This window comes from Protopterus annectens, chromosome 1.part2 (assembly GCF_019279795.1).
Source record: "Protopterus annectens isolate FY-2018-M chromosome 1.part2, PAN1.0, whole genome shotgun sequence".
Lineage (NCBI taxonomy): Eukaryota > Metazoa > Chordata > Ceratodontiformes > Protopteridae > Protopterus > Protopterus annectens.
In genome coordinates, this window is record NC_056727.1 from 122,987,475 (window position 1) to 123,013,986 (window position 26,512).

At 39.7% G+C, this 26,512-nt stretch overlaps 1 protein-coding gene across 1 annotated transcript in view; it reads right to left on the reverse strand.

Annotated features, from left to right (window-relative positions):
* Nucleotides 1-580: 580 nt before the first annotated feature.
* RPS27A (ribosomal protein S27a) overlaps nucleotides 581-26,512 on the reverse strand; it is a 49,226-nt gene continuing 23,294 nt past the window's right edge. Inside the window, exons 3-6 of the mRNA XM_044055199.1 lie at nucleotides 21,517-21,571; nucleotides 8,351-8,436; nucleotides 7,277-7,408; nucleotides 581-765 (exon numbers count right to left, since the gene is read on the reverse strand). Coding sequence (XP_043911134.1) covers nucleotides 604-765; nucleotides 7,277-7,408; nucleotides 8,351-8,436; nucleotides 21,517-21,571 — 435 coding nt within the window. The 3' untranslated portion in view covers nucleotides 581-603. The remainder of the gene's footprint in view (nucleotides 766-7,276; nucleotides 7,409-8,350; nucleotides 8,437-21,516; nucleotides 21,572-26,512) is intronic.

The window sequence follows — 26,512 nt, forward strand, 5'->3', positions numbered from 1 at the left end:
AAAAGGGTACAAGCAAAACTGTGGGAACAATACATACAGGGAAGGAATTGGATTTAAAAGACAAGATTTGAATGAGCTATGCAATGTTTGACCGACAATGATTGGGTAGACAAGTGATGTTTACTGCTTGCAACTAAGCTTCCCAATATGGTTCGTTTTCATTTATATAAATGTACGACTATCACCTGTGTGGAAAAAAAAAAAAAAAAAAAAAAACACAAAACAAACAGTAATCTTTACAAAAGATATCCAACATTAAGGTTGTGAGCTGGCATTTCTATGGGGCAGGGTTTGATTTCCTCTGCCCGTGTTTGCCTACTGTGCAGCCTTGAGCAAGCCACAACCAGACATTGCTTCCATGTCGCCCCTGAAAGGGGATGGCCAACTGATTAACAAGAGAGCATTTTTGATGATTATCATCACTGAAGTAAAGTGTTAAAGGTAGCAGAAAAGGTTCCATCAGGTAAAACTGAGCAACATACCACTGCAAATAGCCACCACTTTGCTAGTAAAACCTCCCTTCACAACTAGTTTGAATTTTGATTCCTCTCCAATGAGATACGAATGCAATACAAACAAGACCTTTTGAATGTATTTATTAACTTATTTACATTTTTCATTTATCTTCGGTTTATTGAAGCAGTATGTTAGACAGCATTTGCCACAGTAATGTCGGTCAAAGTGGCTAGCCATGAAGACTCCAGCTCCACACTCTTCTGAAGGGCACTCGCGGCGTAGGCGGTGGATCTTTCCATTTTCATCAACCTGCGGACACAATAGCACAATTCACTTTTACATTTTTCAGATGGTTGACTCACATTTTTCAGATGCTTGTTTCATTCCTATACAATCAAGTTATTATTGAAATGTGTTGTACCTATGAAAGATGTCACAGTTGCTATATTGGGAAATCAAAAAGCTTCTGTTTGCATCTATGCAACTTCAGATCACTTTCCATTTTGCATTTCATCTTGGATGCAAATACTTTGCATAACCAATTAAGGCGTTTCCCATGCACCACGCTAATTATGCGATACCAGGAACATAAATCATGTGCAGTGAGAAACACTACAGTGCTACAACAGTCTTGGGAGAAACAAGGCCTTGTTTGCAAGTTTATCTTTTGATAAAACCCACTTTTCCTTTTAAGCATTCATGTCGGAACCTTTACCATACTACTTGCCAAAACAAGTAGTTTAGGCAGGTCTGAAAGACAGAATTATACAGTGCTTGCAACTTTATGGCAAGCTGTAAGTAGATTTTGGAGGAGAACAGGATTGCAGTGATACCCAATTCATTAGTACACAGACCTTCCAAGGCCAATTTTAAAGCAACACAGTTCAAAGATTACAGAATTTATAAAATTTAAAACTGTACATGGGGTATGGGCAATCTATAATGCCTCTTAATACTACCACCATTTTCTACTCGGGGGGGCAGTAAAGAGTTTGCCAGTATTTCAGCTTGCCTATTCCACCACCTGTCCCTCCCCCAAAAAACACAAACATTGTGCCTGCCCCAGGCAGATGTCAATCAGCTGACCTGCACTACACCACTGCCTCAGCACCCCTGCATTAATTTCATAAGTCTTTAACCATCCTCTTTACATCAACCACCCTTGCCCCCTCCCTTCTGTACTCCACTCATCATGCTGAACCACACAAGATGATGCACCAAAACTACTTTTGTAGTAATATGCAAAAGGAGTTTGCAGGTACTAGAAATTCTACAGAATACATCTCAAAAATACCAACTGAGTACAGTCCTAAAACAGTTTCTGCTCAGTAAGGTCAGAGAATATCAAGGCTCTAAATGAAACCAGAATGGTTTTAAACATTATCTATAGCTCTGTAAGGTACTACAGGGCATCAGAAACGGAGGCCACAGCAAATGAAAAACAAGTATACCTTTTGATAATCTGATTAACTCATTACATCCGAGTGATGCCTGGAGGTGCATCTGTAACCAACTCCTACGGACGCCTCTAGGCAAATATTGCTTGTTCATACTTGCATCAATTCCCAAAGAATGTTATGTACAAGGCTTTAAAAGCTTTCATCTAAAAGCTTACACTTTAACTCAACTGCATCTAACATTTGACCTCTGTCTAGTGCAGGTAAACAGTAACTATTACAGATATTTTTCTAAATATCTCAACCACCAAGTAACAGAGAACTTCTTGGCTACATATGAAAGCTCTCAGCTATATGAATAAAATGCTGATAACAGTATGTGTAACTTGAGTAGTTGCTGAGATACTGTAAGCAGTTTACAAAATATTACAAATTTAACTGTCACTGTATTTACTGAGACTTAAAATCTGTTTATGACCTAGAACCTAAAGAATACTACCCACTATAAGAATAGTTTGTGATAAAGAGTTTGCCATTTATACTTTGGCACCGTAGGGGTTATGAGAGATATGAACATTTGTTTGAAATGTGAGGACATAATTTTTGATTCCATCAAAAGCCTTCGGCTCCACCCATTGGAAGTTATCAGGAGTTGCTCATGGCAGCATAAAAAAGGAATTTATGCCTTCCATGTATACAATCTTGGTCTTTTATGTAGTGTCAGTTATTTAGCCTTGGTTAAGAGTTGTACAACAGTGTTATTTTCCCATTCCATTTACAGTAGCTTGTTCTCCAATCAGTTATCTGCATACAGGTAAATGGGTAGTTTGATGAATATAGGATAACCACTACCCTTACTGTCACGTCTGTTTTGCACTTCCCATGTTTTTCAAAGAATGCAGCTAGTCTCAACTATGAAAACGGAGAAAGCCCTCAACCTCCCCCCCCCCCCACCAACCTGTGTGGGTAAACAAACAATACAAGTCACACAACCTGAAGCAGAGGGGAAAGCTTGGATCATTGATAGATTACTTGACCAACTGCACTAAGTTGCCTCTGTTTATGTTTTATAAAGCATAGACAGCAACGTATAGGGCAGTCCTTGTGCTTTTGACCAAGCAAATGTTATATTGGTGAGGGGATAGTAAAGTACACATCTGAATACATCGACTTGTTTCTAGTACTATGCCCAGGGTGGAATGTCAACATTGGAGGCAAACCCTTAGTTTAAAACTACTTTAGAATCTATACTGAATTACAGCCATTGTCCTGGTGCAATCCCCTTAAGGGAAAGGCTGTAATGGGGTTTGTAGGATACAGACCCAATGCCAAAAACAGATGAATTAAGGGAGAAATTCACCAGCACCCACGAAGACAATTTCTTTTGATTAGACAGTTTTAAAATGGGCGGCAATCAAAAGAAATCTGTACACATCTGTGTTACTCTGTGGTGGAACTGCAAGTACAGAACTAAATAAAAGTGTTCTTACATAACAATGTTTTTATATTTAGAAGTTTGTCTTTTGTTCCTAATCACATGCAAGTTTTTAATTGCAGTAGAGAACTTACTGTTATGGAACCAGTAGTGGAGATGCAGTCTTCCTTGGATGAAAGTGACCTGTGATTTTGGAACCAGTAGTGGAGATGCAGTCTTCCTTGGATGAAAGTGACCTGTGATTTTGCAGACTAACTTCCAGAATTTAGCTGGTTTGTTAGAGAGCTTTGGTAGGACATTAAAAGTACATGATCTTTTTTGGGCCCCCTGGACCTCATGGTACAGACCCAGCCCCCCAGCGTCCCACTCCAGGTCTATCAACCATTTACTGGGACCAGGTGTGTATATGAAGGGAGTCCCTGGGGTCTATCTGTACTTCTGTCTGGGGTTATGACCCTATCAACTTCCCCACCTCCTCTCCATGGATCAATCACTTGCCCCACCACACTGAGGGCAACACCCTTTAAGGACCACAGCTCCCCCTCTTAAGGAGCATCATAGAAGGGCACCTTCCCTCCCAGAATAGGCACAGGGAATCTTCTCTGACACTGTCAAGTCATCCATAAGAACATGGTCTTACCTCCTGGTAGCATTTCTTGTCAAGTTTCTTCAACTCCACTCGCAGGGGAAGTCTATACCGACTTCCAATGCTGTGAAGCTCAAGTGCCTTACATTAAACGGCTATAGACAGGCACTGAAAACATTCGTTGGATTAGACTTTTGATGACTTTGGCAATGTCAACGATTTACTGTTGCAGTAGTTTTTTTCTGTTTTACTTTGCAACACAGAACCTAAACAAAAACAGAATTGAACATTTTGTTTTCAATTATATTATACCTATACTCCAAGGAATTTAATGAAAGCTATGAAGCCCAATGTACGTGAGCGATCCTTTCCGCCAAAGAACTGTAAATCAACACCCAGAGTCTTATTTGTACTTTGTGATGGTAGTCTGAGAATAAATGTTAAAGAATAATGGTCTGAGGATCCAAGGAGGCCCAGTCTTTAGATCACCTGTATTTTTAGAATTAAGTAGATTTCTACCACATCCCTTCCAACACTAACCAAATCAGGTTAGCAAATATTAATGCTTTTAAAAACACTATCGAGTAATCAATCCAAAAAACACTAGGACAGGATAGTTAAATCCCCCAACTAGAACATGTTAGAAATGTATTCAAAGAGTAGTTTATGGAGAAAGTCCCAATGATCTACACTATATACATAGTAGGCACTAGACAGAATGCAATACAAGTTATTCTATTGCTGACAGTGCAAGATCACTTATTCACTTTATGTGCAAAAGGAACTGAAACATAACAAAAAAAAAAAAAAAAAAGTACCACCACCTCTAAAATTTCATTAATATTTTGAAAAAACATTGTTAATGCCCATCTGTTAATCCAACTAGTCATACTTCCTTCTTATACTATGCTCATTACACAGGTAATCAGAATGAAACTAGTCAGTTGAAAATAGGCCATCTAAAACGGTCCTTGGAATACTCAAGTTCAACCTTGTAGACTATGGCCAACTGCCTTAATAAGCTGGGTTGTGCCTTTGTGAACATACAATCAGACATGGATTTTGATTGAACAGTTTCATAAAATATGAAATTATTAGTTTCCAAGTATTAAAACTATAACTAGTATTGAATTCATATAAAAAAATCAATGGGATTTTTAAGTCATTTACAACAGAATGACTAAGCATGTCATATTTTGGCAGAAACCTATGAATTTTACTTCAATCCAGACAATGACGAAACTGTTAGAGGACATCTGTTTTACAAAGTTGCCTTAGTTGGTTTCAGTCTTCCCAGTAACCGAATTTCAGTGTAAATCTTAGATTCTATACCAACCTCCTCAAAATGCGTTAGTCATGTCACTGTCGTTAAAATTTGCTACAGTCATGTCCCTATCAATAATACTTAATTTGGCTATACTATCAAAACGCTTATTTAAATTAGAAACTACATGTTCAATACATCTTACTTTAATCTTTTTGTACTTTTTCTTAACCTTTGCAATTTCACATGCGTTTAACATGTAGTTTCTAATTTAAATATTAAGCATTCTGATAGTATTGCCAAATTAAGTATTGTTGACCGGGACACGACTGTAGCAAATTTTGAGGAAAGTGACAAGACTAACATTTTGAGGAGGTATAGAATCTAGTCAGTTATGTGAGTAAAAATTTAGAATGAGGTGCACATTTAGAAGGGTCAAATACTGATTTTGTAAGATTTACACTGAAATTCTGTTACTGGAAGACTGAAACCAACTTGTAAGGCACGTTTGTAAGACGATGTCCAAAAGTTTCGTCATTGTCTGGATTGAAGTAAAATTCATAGTTTTCTGCCAAAATATGACATGGCAGGTGATCGCCTAACATATAAAGCTATGTCAAACCCAGAGCTGCTAGACATGCTACACCTAAAGAAATCCCAATCCGTCCGAGCTACACGCGCTAGGGACCTAAAACCTTGTCACCACAATAAACACCACATGCTGGAGGGATAGATTCCTGTCCCAGAGACTTCCCATACTCTGGAACAAGCTACCAATCTATGTCAAGCAAAGTTCCTCATTAGCACTCAAAGAAAAATCTTGATGAGTGGATGGGAAACAGGAAATATGCCACAGGGATCACTTTGGTGGCTCTGCTCGACAGAGGCACAGAAAAATAACTTGCTTGGGTGGCGTAAGCCAGGGAACCTTGTTGGCTAGGCTTACTTAGGCCCTTGGGCCGATTGACTAAGGTTCATAGGTAGGTACTAGGCTTTCTGGTGTAAATGACTTAAAATATCCCATTGAACTATATGAATTCAACACTAGATAGTTTTAATACTTGGAAACTATTAAATTTCACTGTGTATTTTGTGAAACTGTTCAAATCATTCCCTTTCCAATACATTTCCCACTCTTGTCTTAACTACTATTAATACTATTCATTGTAGAAGTTAATTACCTTTTGAGTTATTTTATTCAAAATTTAAGACATCCTCCAACCATTTCAATTTAAATTCATTTGCATACTTGCAATTACAAGTTACATTGTCTCTCAAGTTCTTAACTATTAACTGACTTAACTGTGAAGTCAAAAACATAAGTGAATCCACAAAGAAATCATGAGGCAGTCCAAGTATGTTAACCTATAGGAGTATTAATGAAAAAATTCAATATTTACATTTGTCATGCATGCTTAACTTTGTACAAGACAAAATTAACAAAGTCTTCTTAATTCGGCAAAACCAAGGTATCAAGATTAGTGTGTGTTTACAAAGAAATATCCCAGGACTCACCTTTGTGAAGTTTTAATGGCGTTCAGTGAAGTTGTGTTACTAACCCTCAAATCACCAAACCTTGCAAAGATTGCAAGTCAGTACGGACACTATACATTTAACTTGCTTCCACTCTGAGCGGTGCTACTTAAGCAATCCTCCAGTGCTTCTAACAGGTGAAGCACCCAGTCAGTCTAATTACAATGTGTAAAAAAAACCTGCAACACAGTACAAACATACTGTCTACACAAGCTGCAGTACTCCAAATGCTTAAAGGGCATTACACCACCTAGACCATTTACATCTAAAATTACATGCCATCTTAAGGCATGCTTTGCCATTTACTGTATATATGACAAGATAAATATCTTAAATAAAGCCCTCAAAAGAACAGTCATAACTAGTTAACCACAAATTTTTACTGTTTGCACTCCACTGGAAATTTTGCTGCCCTTTTGCAAAGCAAGCATAACCGCACAGGGGAATTACAGTACCCATCTGAACTTTGCTTCAGAGAAGAAAAAATGGCTAAACATACACAAAAGAAACAGAAAAAAAATCAGCAAGCTAGCCTTCTACCAAAATGCCTACCCCTCTCAATGCACTACAAAAGTACTTCCAAGTAACAGAGGTGTAAAAATTACCTTGTAATACTTCAGCACAGTAAGTTTGACCTTCTTTCTCTTGTGCTTGTTTTTCTTGGGGGTTGTGTAAGACTTCTTCTTTCGCTTCTTTGCACCACCACGAAGTCTCAGCACCAGATGAAGTGTGGACTCCTGTTAACATAAGTTTATGTAATGAATTACTACAAGAACTTAAACCACACAAACATGGAACTCCACTGCACAAAATTGCAGAAACAGATTTTATATATAAAAAATACGCTTCCATACACATTTTATTCTGCTTTGGAAAGTGGCACATTACTCAAGACCCTATTCTCAACCTAGGTGTTAAATCAGCACAAAATCAGGTTTACTATTCAAACAGGATAAATTAAGAGACCCTAGCAAAATCTGAAGTATGGGGGGGGGGGGGTAATCAACATAAAATGCAAAGGCTGAATATGTGTAGCAATGCTTTGCAAAATTTCACATCATTGAGGACAGCACTTTGCAGTAAAGGAGAGTGTAAAACGAGTTGGGAGCATGTTTTACTGCAAGTGTGCAAACAAGTTGTATGCTGGTACACTTGTGGGGGACTTTGCTACATTTCTATATAGAATCAGTACCAGTGGCACAGTCCTTTTAAACACCCAGGAAGAAAAAAAAAAGAAAAAAAAAACTGCGAAACCTTAGTAGTTCATGGCAAAGTAAAGATGATAGCCACTGGCTACCACATGCAAATATACAACAGCCCTTACCAGAAGCTGTACTGTAAAATTTCACCAAAAATGTCAAGTTCTCACAAAATCACTTTTGCAACAGGTATGAAACTGAAAGATGAAAATCCAGTAAAAGTGTGCCTCTTGGTATGGGTGCACTATGAATGTTAGGACACCTAAAACCATGTCAATGCACACTGAAAATAAATGAGAACTTGTGTCTAATGAGAAACACAACCCAAGCTGTAATCCCCCCACACACACACACACACACACACACTTGCAGACACAGTGTATGTTACATGCTTGGGTGGTACAGGGCAATGATCACTTAAAAGTACTAATCTAAATCAAAAAGACAGATAAAACCAGCTCAAGTGCACAATCTACATACCTTCTGAATGTTGTAATCAGACAAAGTACGACCATCTTCCAGCTGTTTACCAGCAAAAATCAGTCGCTGTTGGTCAGGAGGAATGCCTAGGGTAAAAAACAAGTTCACTTACAAAATTGATTTGCAAGCCATCAATTTGTAAAAAAACAACAAAAAAAAACAACCCCCCCCCCCCAAAAAAAAAAAAAAAAAAAAAGCCAGATTCTATTGCTTGCACAACAGGCCCAAATGAATATACTACTCACTGAGAGAAACACTATTGCAGTAAATGGTGTGTTCAACATACTGCTTACACCCAGTAATTCAGTTTGTAAACAGCTTTTAGTTCAAGGACCTTACAAAAGCAAAATGAATTCCCATTTCACACAGCAGGACGGCGACAAAGGCCACATTTACAGGGTAACCAACAAGCCCTAATGTTTCATCCCTTGCCAACTGCCACCCATACTGACTGCCATATGGGTGTCTTGCTCTTCCCATGTTTTTCAGAGAAGAAACTAGTTTCATCTACGAAAAGGGAGAAAAATCACAACAAACCCTTGTAACTTCAGTCACATAACCAGAGGGACAGGAAAAGTGAATTACTGCTAGTGGAAAGTGTTTGCACCCAGCAATAAAGTCCAGGAATCTTTGTGCATACTTGTGGCAGTATAGGTTTCCCAGTTCATGACAGTTGACACCAGTGAGACTTGTGTTAACAGGGAGGATGTCAATTTAGATACAATATAGGGGAGTACAGTAGCTGGCTAGGAAAATGATACAAGTCCCCTTTACCATTAAAACTGATAAACAAATGGTTGATATCCCAGCTTAAGTGCTCTTCCTTATAACTGGGTCTAGTCAGCAACTCCAAAGCTGTAAAAACAGCAAAGGATTAGCTGGACAAGAAATGTTTCCCCCAATAACCACACCATGAACCACAGGCCTGCAATCATGGGGCCGCATATGTATTTGCTGAACTCATCAGATCCAGAGTGAAAACTAAAGCACTGAGATAGAAGCACTTCAGCAAGGAGTAAAAATGGATCATCTACTTATGGTCCGATATCAGACAGCAACCATTAGTGTCAAAATATACATCTCTCACACACAAATTGCAAAGTCCACAAATACAGTGGCAAGTACAGAAAAGCAACCACCACACATTGACCAAGATTTGACAAAAAATGTGGAATGAAAGATGAACTTAACATGAAAGGCTAATAACGACAGCTAAAGATAGTGGGATAAATGTACATAGGTTTACAAAACAAAAATGTCTACTGAAAATGTGGGAGAAAGACAAGTGCAAGTTTTTAAACATCTCAGTGCTGGACTGTCAAACTGAGGACTGTGCAAATAATATAGAAATTACAGAGACGCACTGGAAACATGGAACCACAAAAAGCAACTTCATTTCAAGTGAACGTAAATAGGCTACTGATACAACTCATATGAACAGCAAGAGAAGGCAATTCTGAGTACATTGCCAACTGTACTCTTCAACACCTGCAAACAGACTGCAGCAATACATGAACTTCAAAATCTTAGACTCAGGAATGGAGTCCATTTTGAAACAGTACTAGAAACCAAAACTATTTGGAAAAATTAGAGCATCTATTGCACCAGCAGGCCCCGTTTATGCAGCAAAGGAGTTCTCTCAAGTGTTAAAAAGGTGTTCAATTTTATTATGTAGGATCATAGGAGCATAGAAAGTTACTAGGCTATTAGCCCAGAGGCCCTCAAGCCTAAGCAAGAATTTAGCCCATGTTCTGACAAGTCAGCACCCGCTGCCCCTGTTCAGCAGGACACCAGTGGAATCCCAGGCGTACAATTTGTTCCCCATCCAGTTATCCAGGTTGCTCTAAAGTGTTAATGAGGTACTCTGCTTGATGCAGAGAGGGAGTCTATTCCACAGAGGGAGTCTATTCCACAGAAGGGGAAGTCTCGGACACAAATCTCTCCCAACAAGTCCTAGGTTAAGGTCGCACATGCAAGTTACTCAAGTGGAGTTTGACTTGCGGAAATGCAGCAGTGCCAACAAGACAGGGTCTCAGATTGCTTTCTATGCCAGACAGAGGTCAACCTCAGAGAAGTCAGTGTGAAACTGAGAAGGACAGGTCTTTCAGCCTGTGTAGGGTAGACGTTTTGAGGCCATGGATTCTCCTGGTGAGGAACCTCTGTGGTCTCTCCAGCTGCTGCATGAGCTTTGTGAGGTACATGCTGAAAGGGGCATTGTACTAAATAATGGGTCTTAAGGAAGACTACAGGATGTCATGACGACCTTGTCCCTGGTTTGAAACCCTTACTGAGGTAGGCCATGTAGAAAGCTTTCCGTACAACAGTGGCAATATGGTGGTCAAAAGTCAGTCTATCAGCCTGGGTGCCCAAGTCTCTCATGACTGACAGTTTCTGGGGATGTCACTCTCCCCAAAGGGGGCGATACATTTTTGGCATTCAGTTTGAGGCCATGTTTCTGGCACCAATTATTTGTTTGGGTGAGACCCTCTTGGAGGATGTCCACATTACTAGGTGAAGTGATAACAGCAACCACTTGGCAGTCACCTGCAAACTTGATCAGCCATAGCCCACTGGTTTTGGCCTGCACCTCAGAAAAGTACATCTCAAACAGATGCCCCCATGACTGATCCCTGGGGTACACTCCTCGTTACGGGTCTACTGCTTGAGGGACTTCCCCTACTTTGGTGACTAGGTGGGTTTCATCAGTGAGCCAGTTTGCTACCCATCTGGTAACATATGGATTGATGCTAGTTGAGAGAGCATATCTACTATACCCAAAAGGGGAATAGTATCAAAGGTTTTGGCCAAGTCAAGGTATGCGGTGTGCACAGCCTTCCCCTCATCTATAGCTTTGGTGTCTTGTCTCAAAGAAGGTGACAAAATTTAATAGGAATAACCTCCCCCTTAAAAAAACCAAACTGTGTGGGATCAAGTGTTTGGTGTCCTGGTTTAAGAGGTCCATGATAATCCATTCCACAGCCTTGCAGAGCAGGCTAGTTAGGCTGATGGGTCTACAATTTCCTGAATCAGTAGACGCTCCCCCTTTGCGCAAAGGGATGACAGTGACTGTCCTCCACTCGGCTGGGACGAAGCCAGTACTCAGGCTTTGGTCGACTAAGGTGCTTAACAGTGCTGCAAGTTCCTCCCCAAGTTCATGTTGGAGGCATCCTAGGATGTTATTGGGTCCCACAGAGGCTGTATTTTATGCCTTTGAGGGGGCAGTGATGACTTGCTTCCTGCAGATAAGGGAAGGGGGGGGGCAGGTGTTGGGGATGTCCTGATTTACTGATTTATGGGGGGGGGTTGAAGTTTTCACTGGTTGGGTATATCTACGGCACTTGTGTATGCAGTGTCCTTGACCACCAGTTATGAGCAGATCTGAGTGATTCCTTTGCGACTGCGGACATATGTGAAGGCCTTATGACTGTCTTTAGTAGATGCGGCTAGATGGAGACCACTTTGTGGTCGGATCTTACCAGGAAGGATGACACTGTAGGGCTGCTGCAGTGATTACTCACGTTGGTTAATACAAAGACATTATCACCTCTTGTGGTGGTGTCGACCAGCTGGTCCAAGGCATCTGTATTGACAAAATCAAGGAATCTCTGGGCTTTTGTGTTTTGGCATGAGTAGCTCTTCCAGTCTATAGCAGGATAGTTAAGTAATTCAGGATCAGGGTAAAGGGTTGAATCTTGATGGATTCAAAAAGGTCCAGATAGGTAGAGTGGGCATCTTGAGTCAAAGTTCGGGGCCTGTAGCCAGCTATGATTTGAATAGGGGTCTTGTCAACGGTTAACTGCACCTGGAGTGTCTCCTGTGCCTCATAACACACCTTCAGGCTGGTCAAACAGTATGACTAATATATATTGCCATTCCACCTCCTTTTGCTTTGCTGCTCATGGTTTGGGGTCTGAATACTACACAAATGTCAGCATCTTCCTAGGTCAAGAATGCTTACGAGTGCAGTTTCATGTTTATAGACTCTTCGCGTTCAGCAGAATAACCTTTAATTTGTGTTTTGATGAAATTTTCATGTTGGTACTTTTGACCTCATGCCATTGCCCAAAAAAGGCACTATGAGGGAGGAAAGGGCCTTTGCCAGAAGCCTCAGATAGATGCAGGCCATCCGGTACTACATCCCCTTGGAATGACACCAGAAACTAAGCCAATTAAGTCAATCATTTTCTGTTTGTATTGAGGCATCTGAGTGACAGTAAAATGCTGTTTAAGGCTAAAACATCCAGGAAACAGTTCACTGCCAATATTCAAATAAAACAACCGAAATAATCACAAAGAACGTAGTTTTAATGAAGCTTTCGGGCACACATCCCTTCATCAGCATATACAATCACATTTAAATGTTCTTTATATAGAGGGTCATTAAAAAACACATGATCAGAACCAGCCTATAATAACACCTAAAAACAATTACATCCTTACTTGAATAAAATAAGCAATCTAATTTATATTTCTATACATAAAAACTCTAAAAATACATAGTTTACTATATATCTAATGAACTAGTAAGTTATGCATACATTAAATAAATATATTATTTTATTTCTGATTGTTTTTAACTAAGACATGTTTTATGCTTACTGCACTATTAAGACCAGGACTTAAATCTGCCTGAAGTCTGATTATCCAACCTAGTTCTTTCAACTCTATGGCATTATTTATGTCACCCCCTCTTAAACATTGTTCAACTACTTCCACTGCTCTAAATTTAAAAGTATGGTTCTCAAATTCCATAATATGCTTATATAGGGCATTTGTTTGTATTTTTCTATTAATTTCTGACCTATGTTCTATAATACGGTCCTTTAACCGCCTAGTGGTTTTCCCTATGTAAAATGCATAACAGTGTGTGCAAGTAGCAAGATACACTAATCTATTTGTATTACAGGTTGCTGCTGCATATAGTCTATATTCCTTATTTGTGGTTGGATGTTTAAACACACAATCTGATTCTAAAATATCTTTACAGCAAGTGCAATTTTGACATTTATAAGTACCCATTCTATCTTGTTCTCGCCTATGTGTTACCTTAAAGTCTTTATAACACAATATATTTTTTTATAGATTGGTGGTTCCTGTATGCAAATCTAGGTTTAGGGCCTACCAGTACTTCTATTTCTGGCATTGCCATCAATATTGGCCAGTTTTTTTCAATAATATTGATAATTTGATGTGTATACCCACTATATGTCATAATATATCTATTTTTTTGTTGTTCTTGCCCTATTCTTCTTACCATATTTAAATGATCAATTTCAGTTAAAGATGTATTAAATATTGGTTTAAACATATTCTGTCTACCTATATTTACTTCTTCCATGATATTATTAACTGTAGTCACATTATAACCATCATTTATAAATTCATCTTTCATTTTAGCTATTTCAACCTCATATTCTTTATTATCTGTTGTTAACTTACTTACCCTGATCATCTGTGACTTAATAATTCCATTAAAAATATGTGGGGGGTGCATACTTGCTTTTTTCAAGTACCTCACTGTGTGAACTTCTTTCTTATGAATCCTTGTTTCCAACTTTTCATTACTTTTATATAGTCTTACATCTAAAAACACTATGCTTTTTTTAGAATAATCCATTTTGAACTTCAAAAAATTAGTTGTACTATTTAAATAAGATAAATATAATAGCAGATTCTCCTCAGTTCCTTCCCATACAAAAAAACAGTCATCCACAAACCTAACATAGCTTTTAACATATGTATTAAGTGCATTATTATTACTTAATATGTATTTTTTCTCCCAGTAGTATAACACAAGATTTGCAAATGTGTTCGCCACCGAGGCTCCCATTGCTACTCCTGTTTGTTGTTTATAAGGTGTACCATCAAATATAAATAAATTTGTAGTCAACACTAGATCTAAAAGTGAACATAATTTCTCAACTTCACATGGTTGCTTGGTGGAATCCATTAATAATAATCTCCTTATTGCTTCAACACCATAATCTATTGGAATGACTGTAAACAGTGATTCGACATCTAATGTCACCATTATATATTCTTTTTTTGCCACACCATACCATGCATTAAGTTTATCTAGGAAATCACTTGTATCCCTTATAATACTATTGCATTTAGGTAGTAATTTAGCCAGTTCTTTCTGTAAATACTTCGAGATGGGCTCAGTCACCCATCCTCTGCCTGAAACAATGGGTCTCAGTGGGGGGTCATGTACTGATTTGTGGATTTTCGGGATTCCATAGATCTGTGGAGTCTTGGGGCAAGGTACAGAAAAATAGTTGAACAACTCTAAAGTAATTTCATTATTTAACTGCATATCATATATAGCCATATTTACTTTCATTATCTGATTCTTTACTTCTGTAAAGGTTATCTGTTTAAATGTATTAATATCAGCAAGAAAGTTTTTAAACTTTGTGTTATAAGCACTTCTATCCATAAGTACAGTTGCCCCACCCTTATCTGCTTGCTTTATAATTAAATCTTCATGATTTTTTAATTCCAACAAAGCTTGATACTCCCCATACGTTAAATTATACTTTCTAGTTTTATTACATTTTTTTGCATACATAGACCTTAATTGAATCTCTACTATATTAGTAAAAGCTAATAGCACTGGTGATAGTTGTGGAATAAATGTACTAGACTTTTTATAAGGCGTTTCAATGGAGTTCATATTTGCAAACAACATTTTTAACATTACAGTTCTAGTGAATAGTCTGAGATCAATAATAGCATTCACCATATCATCCATTGCAAATGGTATAAATTTTAGTCCTTTGCTCAACAATTCGTAATGCTCTTCAGTTAAATAATGTTGTGTTAAGTTTAGAGTACCTTTTTTAATGAAAGAAGACGCTATATTTATCTGCGAGGCAATTTGCTGGCTTGTCTTGGGCTGTCGTACTTTCTTTTCGCCCCTTGTGTTGTTTGTTGCTGTTGCACGACTGCTTTTTGACTGTTCTCCTGCTGCATTTGCCGAACTATTACCTTTTCCGGTTGTTTCAACCGAAACGGTAAAAAAGCCGAAATCTCAGCCTGCTTCTTATTTTTAGAGTCTGTTTTTTGTTTAACTGGAGTAGATACGCCAGAAGTATGGGCTTTATCCGAGCTAGTACCTGTTGTACCTAGCTCCGCTGCAGCTCCTTCATCCCTCGGTCCTCCTTCATCGCAACGTTGTGACGTGATCGAGATAACGTCATGCACACTAGTTTGTTGGTTGGTGGGTGTTGCCAATGTCAGTTGCGCCGGTTGCGGCGAGCAAAATTCATCAAGCTGATCTAGCAATCTTGTTTTTGTAATTTCATTCTTATTTTGCTCATAGTTCTTATGGTTATTAGCAAACTTTGGATGTTTATACTCCGGTTTAGGCCAAAAGAAGATATGGCCATTTTTAAAGTCCTGTATATCACGTTGCAATTTTCGTTTTTTCTTTAACTCTAGTCTATTATCCATAGCGTGCACATTTTCAATAAAAGTTTGATAATATTCATTTGTTGTGTCACCTTTAATGCATTCCAGTACTTGTTTTTCCAAGGCTTCTATTTCTGTCAGCAAGGAGTGTTCAATTTCAACAAAGAACTCATTCATGAGTTTCATGTAATTTGCGCTTAATACTATGTATTTTTAGAGTTTTTATGTATAGAAATATAAATTAGATTGCTTATTTTATTCAAGTAAGGATGTAATTGTTTTTAGGTGTTATTATAGGCTGGTTCTGATCATGTGTTTTTTAATGACCCTCTATATAAAGAACATTTAAATGTGATTGTATATGCTGATGAAGGGATGTGTGCCCGAAAGCTTCATTAAAACTACGTTCTTTGTGATTATTTCGGTTGTTTTATAAGGCTAAAACATACCTGCCTGGGACACGTACTCAGCGGGCTTTATCATACCTCTCTTCATATAGTCCAGGGAGTCATAACTCACATCATTCACACTAACATGGACTATGATATAGTTATAACAGTACCTGTTGAGACATGAGTGCATGGGTGATGTGGCGAATTCTGGAACCTGACAAACTAACAGTGACTTTTTCCTTATCCAGCCTGGTGAGGGGCACATCTGTCTCACAATGGAGTCTCCTATAACTAATATGTTGTGTTTATGCTTAGGCCTTAGTGGCTGAGGGACACAGGTGTGTGGAAGGCAGTGGAGTTTGCGTGTATTTTTGCCTTTGAGATCTTTTGTTTGGATATGTTTTTGTTTAGGACCTCCCCATGTGTGGGTGGTGTTTGTGTTAACCTTCTCAATGCCAGAAATACTGGCTTGTGAGGGAGACAGCACAGACTCTAGGTTCTTATTGTAATTGCATCTCTCACAAATTGTGTTCCTAGGTACGAGGCAGTTACTACACTGTCTCAGGATGCCCATATCAACCAGACTGGCAGAACCGTAGGAAACTGTCCATCCACACTTGTCAGAATCTGAGGGGGAGAGAGGCCAAAGAGAGCTAAAGAGGTAAAGGGTGGAAGGTTTACGAGGAGTACTACTAGGTGATCACACAAGTGCTACCAAGGGAATATTTGTAGCGGGAATACCTCGCAATGGGTTAAAAACAGTGCACCTACAATGCAGGATATTTAAACAACCTCAAACGCAGGGTTTAAATACTACAAAAAATAGAAGATAGACATATATATATTCAATAGACTGAGAGGAGACCAAAGATAATTCAAGGTTAAGAAACTAAAGGGGTGGGCCTTCACAACTGATCAAACAGGAGGGGATCCTGAAGGTGCCCTCAAAGCGTGTCAGAAACAGAGGAAAAGTGCTTTAAGGCAGTCTAGGTAGCACACAAATGACAAGTCACTGATTTAACACTGCAGTCTGAGTAGTCATATCTTCCGACAAGTTTAAAAAGGGCCATATCTATACTGTGTTCGACAGAGGAATAATTTGACTAGACAAGAGAAGTTTTTATCAGATACATGGTGGCCAAAGGACAATGCACTCAACAGAAGGGTCCAGGTTTCTAATAACTTCCATTTTCAAAAGGGTGTGGGGTACATGCATAGGTATGCAGGTCTGTCAAAGGAGACGCTACATTTCTAGGCATTTAACTTAAGGCACCACTTGTAGCACAAAACCACCCAGGAGAATCAGTGTCAGCTGAGAGTTTACTATAGCTCAAAGTCTGCAGCAATCTTTAAAGTACTGCACATCTCTCAGCTCTGGACAACTGCAATCCAACCCTCTGTCAGTCAAGAATGCCACACTATACCAACAGTTAAGTAAATCAGTGGCAAATTGATCTGTTCAGGCCTTAGTTTTTCTGCCCTACCAGCTTCTTTTACAAGTTCTTGTCTACTTCTAAAGCACCATCACATGGTCAAGGTGTTTACCTAACAGATGGAAGGTACAGGGTTTGATTCTCACTTTTGAAAACTTGGCTGGGCTTAAAATGGTCCACAATGGCAACTCACAGGTCTACAGTTTCCAGGGTCTGTAGATGGCTCACCTTTGTGCACAGGGATGACTGTTGCTGCTCTCCATTCCTGAGGCTACAGTTATCAGGCAATCTGTAGTTGCTGTTTTAAGTCATATTTCACACTATTTAGAAGTTATCCTGGGATATTGTCTGGGCCCACTGATGCAAGTTCTTGGCCTTAAGAGAGCATTAAGGACCTGTTCCTAGTGATAGAAGGGGGAGTTTTATATGACATTATTTCCTGAGAGAAGGTTGAGGGAGAGCAAGGGGTAAAATTGTAGCTGAATTTGTCAGCTAGTAGGTTTGCTACATTTTCTAACTCAGTATAGATGGTTCTATTTACAATGGGCTCTGCACAACTGTGTACTGCCTTTGAGGTTGCAGACACAGCTAAAGAAGGCCTCGTGGTTGTCCTTGGCCTGGGAGTCCAAGTTTACCTCAAATTTGTTTTTAGTAGACTATTTGTCCTCAGAGTTGTTAATGTTTGTTGAGTGCTTTTATCTTGCTGGGTACTTCTTCCTAATGGGTACGGCTGGGTCAACCTGCAGCTATTAACATGGTTCTGCATAGGCCACCAGCGTTCTCATGGATTATGGGGGCTTGAACAGCCTTAGAGTAGAACAATTCCTGAAAATTCCAGAGTTAGCTGGGGTCCAGGTTTTATTTTTACTTCAAATATGACCATTTTGTGGTCTGACCTTACCAGTGAAGACATTTACACTAGAGGATGTGTAACACTCTCCCATATTAGTTAGGACCAGATCTAGCATAATTGCATCCCTGGGAGTTTGATTACTAAATAATCTCTGTGCCTGTAACTTTGGTGTTGTACAGGATTCCCAGTTAATAGTGGTGTAATTAAAGTCACCCATGAATGTGTTATTGGGCTAGATGGGGAGAGTTTCCAATATACATGGTATGGATTTCCTAGATCAGAGAGGGGGACCTAAAACTTGCAAGAAGAAGTGGTACTGGATTTTGTCTATGGATTTGAACATGGTGAATCTCAAGTGCATTGTCATGTTTGATCAGCCTTGAGGTATATTTATTTTTGATGTAAATACTGACAACCTCCACCTTTAGTCCCTATCTGTGTAGTTTCTGGTCTAAATGTGTGGAAAGCATCATAACCCTGCACTGTCAGTGTGATCTCCGTGGCCTTAAACCAGGTCTCAGTGACTACAGATGTCAGCATTCTCTAGGGTGAAGACAGCTTCTAGGGAGTGGAGTGTTTAGACCTCCTGCCCCCCCCCCCAATCCACTGTACATCCACTATTACATCCTGGTTACAATATCAGATCAATACAAAACAGTTTGCAAGTGAAGAACTCGTTTGGAAAAATGAAAGGTAGTACTCGTAGTCTAGGCAGAGTGTGTACTCCTTGTTAGCTACAAGTCCCCAGTATCAATATGCAAACCCTGAAATTTTACTTGCCCAATGGTCTGTGAAGGACTTCACAGACTTGCAAGCTATTTACTGTGTCTTCCCTGAAATGTCTGTTAATGAAAACCCTGAGCCCATATCTTAGCCACCCTTTCCCCATGAGCAGATGGAATGGCTCCAATATAAACCTGAAAACCTTCCTGTTCTTCCCATGCCACAAGTAGTATCTCGCAACAGAAGCCTTAGAAAAATGGAGGGGGGAGGTGGAGTTGGTGGTGCACCCCCAACTCTAACTATCCCAAACATAAAGTAGCTATATAGTTTCACAAGCAACACCATTTTAAACTAAAGGTTCACTTAAACACTCCGTAGGCATCACACCCTTTTAATGCTGCCTTGTCAAAGTGCTTCTTCCAAGAAGTTAAAAAAAGGTCTAGCCAGTGCTGCCTTTGCCTCCAGCATTTACTAATCTAGGATGAATGCTTTTTACCATGACTAGCCCGTATACAGATGTTACATGGGTACAATGCTTTCTGTAAGGCATGCAGAAGAAAATACATATACAAAAAACTATTACAAGTGTACATGCACACAAGCCTTAACAGGCCCACTAATACAGTGCAGTGAAAAAGTATTTGCCCCCCCTTCCTGATTTCTTATTTCTTTGCATGTTTATCACACTTAAATTTTCAGATCAAACAAATATAAATATTAGACAAAGATAACCCAAGTAAACACAAAGCAGTTTTTACGTGATGGATTTTCTAAACCTACACAGTCATATGTGAAAAAGTAATTGCCCCCTTGTTAAATCATGACGTAACTGTGGTTCACATTTTAGGGAAAGCGGAGTTAATTTCACTAGCCACACCAAAGTCTGATTACTGCCAGACCTGTTGAATCAAGAGATCACTTAAATAGAACTTGTCAGACAAAGTGAAGTAGGCCAAAAAGAAAGACATCATGCTGCGATCTAAAGAAATTCTGGAACAGATGAGAATCTATAAGTCTGGAAAAGGTTACAAAGCCATTTCTAAAGCTTTGGGACTCCAGCGAACCACAGTGACAGCCATTATTCACAAATGGAGAAAACATGGAACAGTAGTGAACTTTCCCAGGAGTGGCCGGCCTACAAAAATTACCCCAAGAGCGCAGTGACAACTCATCTAAGAGGTCACAAAAGAACCCAGAACATCGACAACTGCAGCCCTCACTTGCCCCAATTAAGTTCAGTGCTCATGACTCAACCATAAGAAAGAGACCGGGCAAAAATGGCATGCATGGCAGAGTTCCAAGGCGAAAACCACTGCTGACCAAAAAGAACCAAGGCTAGTCTCACTTTTGCCAAAAAACATCTTGATGATCCCAAAGACTTTTGGGAAAATATTCCGTGGACTGACTAAACAAAAAAGATGAACTTCTTTGGGAGGTGTGCGCCACGTTACATCTGGCGTAAAAGTAACACCGCATTTCAGAAAGAGAACGTCATGCCAACAGTCAAACATGGTGGGGGTAGTGTGAAGGTCTGGGGCTGCTTTTGGACCTGGATGACTTGCTGTGATTGATGGAACCATGACTTCTGCTCTACCAAAAATTCCTGAAGGAGAATGTCCGGCCATCAGTTTGTGACCTCAAGCTGAAGCACACTTGGGTTCTGCAGCAGGACAATGATCCAAAACACATCAGCAAGTCCACCTCTGTATGGCTTAAAAACAAAATGAAGTTTTGGAGTGGCCTAGTCAAAGTCCGGACATGAACCCAATTGAGATGCTTTGGCATGAGCTTAAAAAGGCGGCTCATGCTTGGAAACCCTCCAATATGGCCGAATTACAACAATTCTGCAAAGAAGGGTGGGACAAAATTCCTCAACAGCGGTGTGAAAGATTCACTGCCAGTTACGCAAATGCTTGATTGCAGTTGTTGCTGCCAAAAGGTGGCACAACCAGTTATTAGGTTTAGGGGGCAATTTTTCACAGGGCCATGTAGGTTTGGAAATTTTTTCCCCTTGATAAATTAAACTGCATTTTGTGTTTACTTGGGTTATCTTCATCTAAAATTTATATTTGTTTAATGATCTGAAACATTTACGTGTGACAAACATGCAAAAAAATAAGAAATCAGGAAGGGGGCAAACCATTGTACTGTATAGAATGCCCAACTAACTTGCAAACATTTTCCATCCATTTTAAAGCTGTGTAGCATTTTTGTAACACAAGCCACCACAACCACAGCTTTCACTTGTTGAACCTGAAAAATTATACATGTGGAACATCTTTCTACACGGTTAACATATGAAAATAGACAGGACAAGTGAAAAGAAACTCCTCACAGTAATGACGGACTTGCCTTCCTTATCCTGAATCTTCGCCTTTACATTTTCGATAGTGTCTGAAGGCTCAACCTGTAATAAAGAAGGCAGCATACACTTACACAAAGTTAAAAACCAAGTCAGGCCCTAACGGCAATAGCAAACCTACTCACACAGGCAAACCAAGACCACTTATGGGTCCCCTACAGTTAAGATAAATGCTGTAACTGGCTGCTATTCATAAATGAATTACACCCCCCCTTCAAAAAATGTGCTCAGATCTTAACCACATCCATGTTTACATGCCAAACGGATGTCCTTAACTGCATAGCTTTGTAACACTTCACACACCTAATTTCATTGTTTAAATGACCCCCCCCCCCCCCCCCAAATCGCTTGCACACACTTTACTAGTAACATTTAAACAGGACATGCACTGCACTTGTAAAAAAAAAATTCTTCATGGCATGTGCCTACAAAACGATGTTTAAGGAATTTCACTGCTAGACATCTACATACCAGAGGAAATTTCTGTTACTGGTAAGCAGGTACATGGGGTGTACTAATACCAATCTGTGCTACATGGACAGGCTAATGCTCAACTGTATTACTGTTCCAATAATAAGTCTTCGCTGTACTGATTATAACATTTCTTAAATATTCAAAAGCATGGAAATCCTGGAAAATGAAAATGCTGTTTTGTTGACACGACGGTATTACCACAGATACTGCACAAGTACAAGATGCCAGTCAAATCAGTTGAGAATATTTTACTCTGTGCTTAGAAATGGGGAGGTTGTCAAGATTACACGTTTTTATAGAACGGCATGACAGAAACATCTGATATTTTGTTAACACTCAAACCGTAAACATCATTCATAAAAACCAGCAACACGAGCAGAAGATATACTAGCAAGCGAAAAGTTCATACATTCTTTGCAGCCTCATCATAAAACAGTAGGCAAAATTAAAGGAAAACATGAAGGTACAATAATCATGTTGTTTCTGAAACTTGGTCAGACAAGTTGATACAAAACCTTTTATAAAAATAATGGAATTCACAAACTTTACTACAAAAGCGATGTGCACATCACCTGCTGTTATTCATGAAGCAAAAGCTCTTTAAAATAAAAATGGCTCTAAATCACTTGGAAAACAAACATTCTCCAAAATAATACTTATACTCAATTCAACAGGATGCTGCTGTAAAGTAATTATGTACAATAAACCTTGACAGCCTTTTGTCTTATTTCTATACCTCACAAGACAATTCTTACTAAACCTTAAATATATAGAATTTATTTCCCTTTGTTGATTATCTTTACTTGAGACCAGTGAAACCAATAAAAGCAAATTTGGATTAAAATGCCTCAGAAATGCAGAACTCCACCCGTTAAACTATGAATCACTATATAACAAAACCTGAAAGGATAGCACTGGCTGAAATACACCATGCAGATAAGTTCACTAATGAATTCATTTTTTGAAGACTTTCCTGAAAAGATGCTTGCTACATATACTGAAGAGTCGAACAAGTTTATGTAGAAGGCAAACTATTTGCAAACTTAAACCACCCACGTTCCGCAAGGTCACAAAGTAGCTCATCTTTTTCTACTAAGTGCATTCACATTAATACCAGAATATAGGAGTTTACTATGCTAATGACCAACAGGGCCTGTTTAGCCTAGACATACATCCCAAAACTCTGACAAGTTCCGTTACCCTTGATAACAAAGTAGGGGCATGGGAGATTAAACATTTATAAGCAGGGTCTTGGGAGCCTGTATCCTTTTGCAACACACATGCCAAACCAGGGATCAATGTCCCGTTTCCCATCCAACTGTCCAAGTTACACTTCAATTGGGTTAGGGACCACTGATTCACACGGATGGGAAGCCTGTTACAGAAAAGGCATAGTCTCTTGCATACATACCCATCTCTCCAGCAGGTCCTATCTGTATCACAGGCAATACTTATATCTCTAGAATGGGTAATTCTGGTGCTGGTGGTTTTGTGGATATAGAGGTGGTGTGTCAGAGTGAGGTACGATAATGCCTTGTATGTGAGGCATACGTCTACAGGCCGTTGAGGGGAGGATACAGGGATAGGGGGTTTGAGGAAGTATGCACAGGATGTTACTTTCACGCTGTATTTTTAAGAGGAACCTGTGTGGACATTCCAACTGTTGGATGTGCAGGGCTTGCCAAAAGATACTATTTTGCATTTCTTGGCATTTAGTTTTAGTTCATGGTTCTGACAAGTTACGTCTATGTCAGATCTTTCCTGGAGAACAGCAGTCCCAGTGATTTCCCTTTCTGTAGAGATGGACTCAACTTCCTGAGTCATGCCTGTGAGCCTGAGTCAGTGGCTAACTAAACCGACATGTCATTAGTGATAATTTCCAATATTTTGCACAGGAGAATAGCGAAACTTATGGGTATGTAGTTTCAGTGCCTGTAGACAGCTCACCTTTGTGCAGGGAAATGACTGCTGCTGTTCACCATTCATGACGCAAAAAGCTTATTTGGAGGCTAAAGTTAAACAGATTCCAGAAGGCCCGATATAGAAGGCATCCTGGGATATTGTTGGGGCCCATCAATGGAGTGTTCTTGGCCTTGGAGAACTGAGGACCTGTCCCCTTGTGACAGTAAGGAGATCCATGTTTTATGGTGCTTCCTAGGGTGGAAGAGAAAGTTTACCAGTACGTTGCTATATCTTCTGACTTACAGGTGGCTCCATTATGCATTACTTTTGGGGTTGTGGACACTGCTAAATAATGTCTTACTGTTGTCCTTGGCCTGGAAAACCAAAATTTACCATCAAATTTGGCTATGGTAGACTGTCAAGAGTTTTTTTTTTTTTGGTTTAGTTTGATAAGAATGCTTTTATCCTGCTGGGCTCCACACCTCCTGTTTTTTGCCATGATCTTCTTCCCTCTGTTATGCAGGCTACTAGCGTTGAGATTCCACCAAGGTGTTTTATATGTGTGTTAGTTCTGTATTTTTTCCTGGTGGGTACTTGCATACTTTTACAGCATTTCTGTGAACAGTTTCATACAGGCCAGCAGTGTTCTCAGGGTTTATAGGAGTTTGACATTTTGTCAGATTAAGGCCAACTTCCTACTATTAAAGAAGTTCCTTAACATTCCCGTGTTGGCAAGGGCGGGCTGCAGGTTTAACTCAAGGAGACAGTTTTATGATCCAACCTTACCAGAAGGACATTACACAAGGGGGTTTATGCAGCACTCTCCCATATTAGTGAGGACTAGATCCAGTATGTTTGCGTTCCTGGTTGGTGTACAGACAATTTGGTCTAGGGCGTTTGTTTACAAAATTTAGGATTGTGTGCCTGCATGTCTGGTGCTGTATACGATTCCCAGTTAATAGTGGACTGATTAAAGTTGCCTATGAATATGGCATCCAGTTTGGATGGCATTTCTAGTAAGCTTGAGCATTACAGGATATCTTTCTACAACACTTGTTACAGTATTCTAAAACAGAAGGGACCCCCCCCCCCCGGTACCCGGACGCCCAGCCAGTATATCAAAGCCTAATGACTTTGTATGCTGCCAATAAGTCCCACACTAGGGTTGGTTGCTTTCTTTCCTTGGTCTTATCTTAAAATTTTGTTACCTAGAGTTAATGTCATCCAGGAATGGAAAATGTCTGTGTTGGAGGCAGATTCCCCACAAGGATAGTCACAAACTGTCTTTCTGGGGGCTCCCCCACGACCATACCTCTTGTAGAACCTGTAAGGTGCTTGTGTCCAAGACTCTAGCCATTTATCTTGAAAACCAAAGGCTTACAGTTAGCCCAGGGTACTATGGCAGAATCCTTTAACTCCTAAGAGACTCATGCTAGGAAAGAAAGGCCAAGAGTCTTGGACAATTCTTTAACTATCCATTCTCCAGACATCCTTCGACAAGTGTTAATAGTTCTGTAGGTAATTCGGCATCTACCATCAGATTCCTCTGCCATGACCCCCGTTGGAGGCAGGCATGGATCAGTCTTGATGCGCTCTAGAAGTCTAGGATGAACAGTAGTTTATTATCTCGGAGGGCCCTACAGGTTTCTTGCAGATACTTGTCAGGGAGGAGGTTCTGGGTTCTCTTATGAGTCTTGCCAAGGGTCGGAACCTCTGGTACTTGTTAGGGCAGACGTCCCTTTCAAGAAAAGGACAAAAATGAAGCATGTTTTGGTCCATTCTAAGGATCCTCAAAAGGGAAAGGCAAGAGTTTACGTAGTGTTTTTCTGCCTTCATGACCCTAAGGCATCCTCAATGCATTTCAGTACCCGATCCTCCTTGGACCTCTACCCCTTCTAAATGGCTTGATGAACCAGATTCCTTGGATAAGGACTCTGTCCGAGGTTTTTTTTGACCTATTCTTCCTGATGCCTTTGCATTTGGCTTACGGTTCTGATGGAGTTTGTTAGCCCAGAGTCTCCTTTTTGAGGAAATGTCCTTTGGGGACAATTATTAGGGTGATGCAATACTTTAAGTGGGAATCCTCTTAACTGGCTGACATTCACAGACGATATTATGGAGCTGCGCCAGATGAATACTACTAAACCATCAGTTCCTTCTACGTTGACTGCCTTGTTAGACACTTTCATTGCTGCTGCCAAGTCTCCCGATTCTCAGCCTCCTACCCCTAAGAAACTCGATAGGAACCTTACAGAACCTGAGGACTGCCAATTTTTAAACTTCCTTCTGTCGATCCTGCTTTGGTGCCAGTCTCCGACAAACCTAAGCTCTTGCCCTCTTCCAAAATTTTGCCTTCTGGTCTGGTAATGCTAGTAAGGCAATGGAGAGGATTACTAATAAAAGTTTACAATGCTTCTACTTTGGCCTTTAGGGCTGTTAATTACCAGACCTCATAACCAAATAAGCCAGAGCATGTCAAGTTATTTCTGATCTCCCCTATTCTGAAGGCAAATCCTTTGCCCTGATCTATTTTAGGTTCTGCTTCACAAGTGGCTTGCCACCATTAACTGTAGCCATGCTGCTGCTGATGCCTCTTCCAGGTCTGCGGCT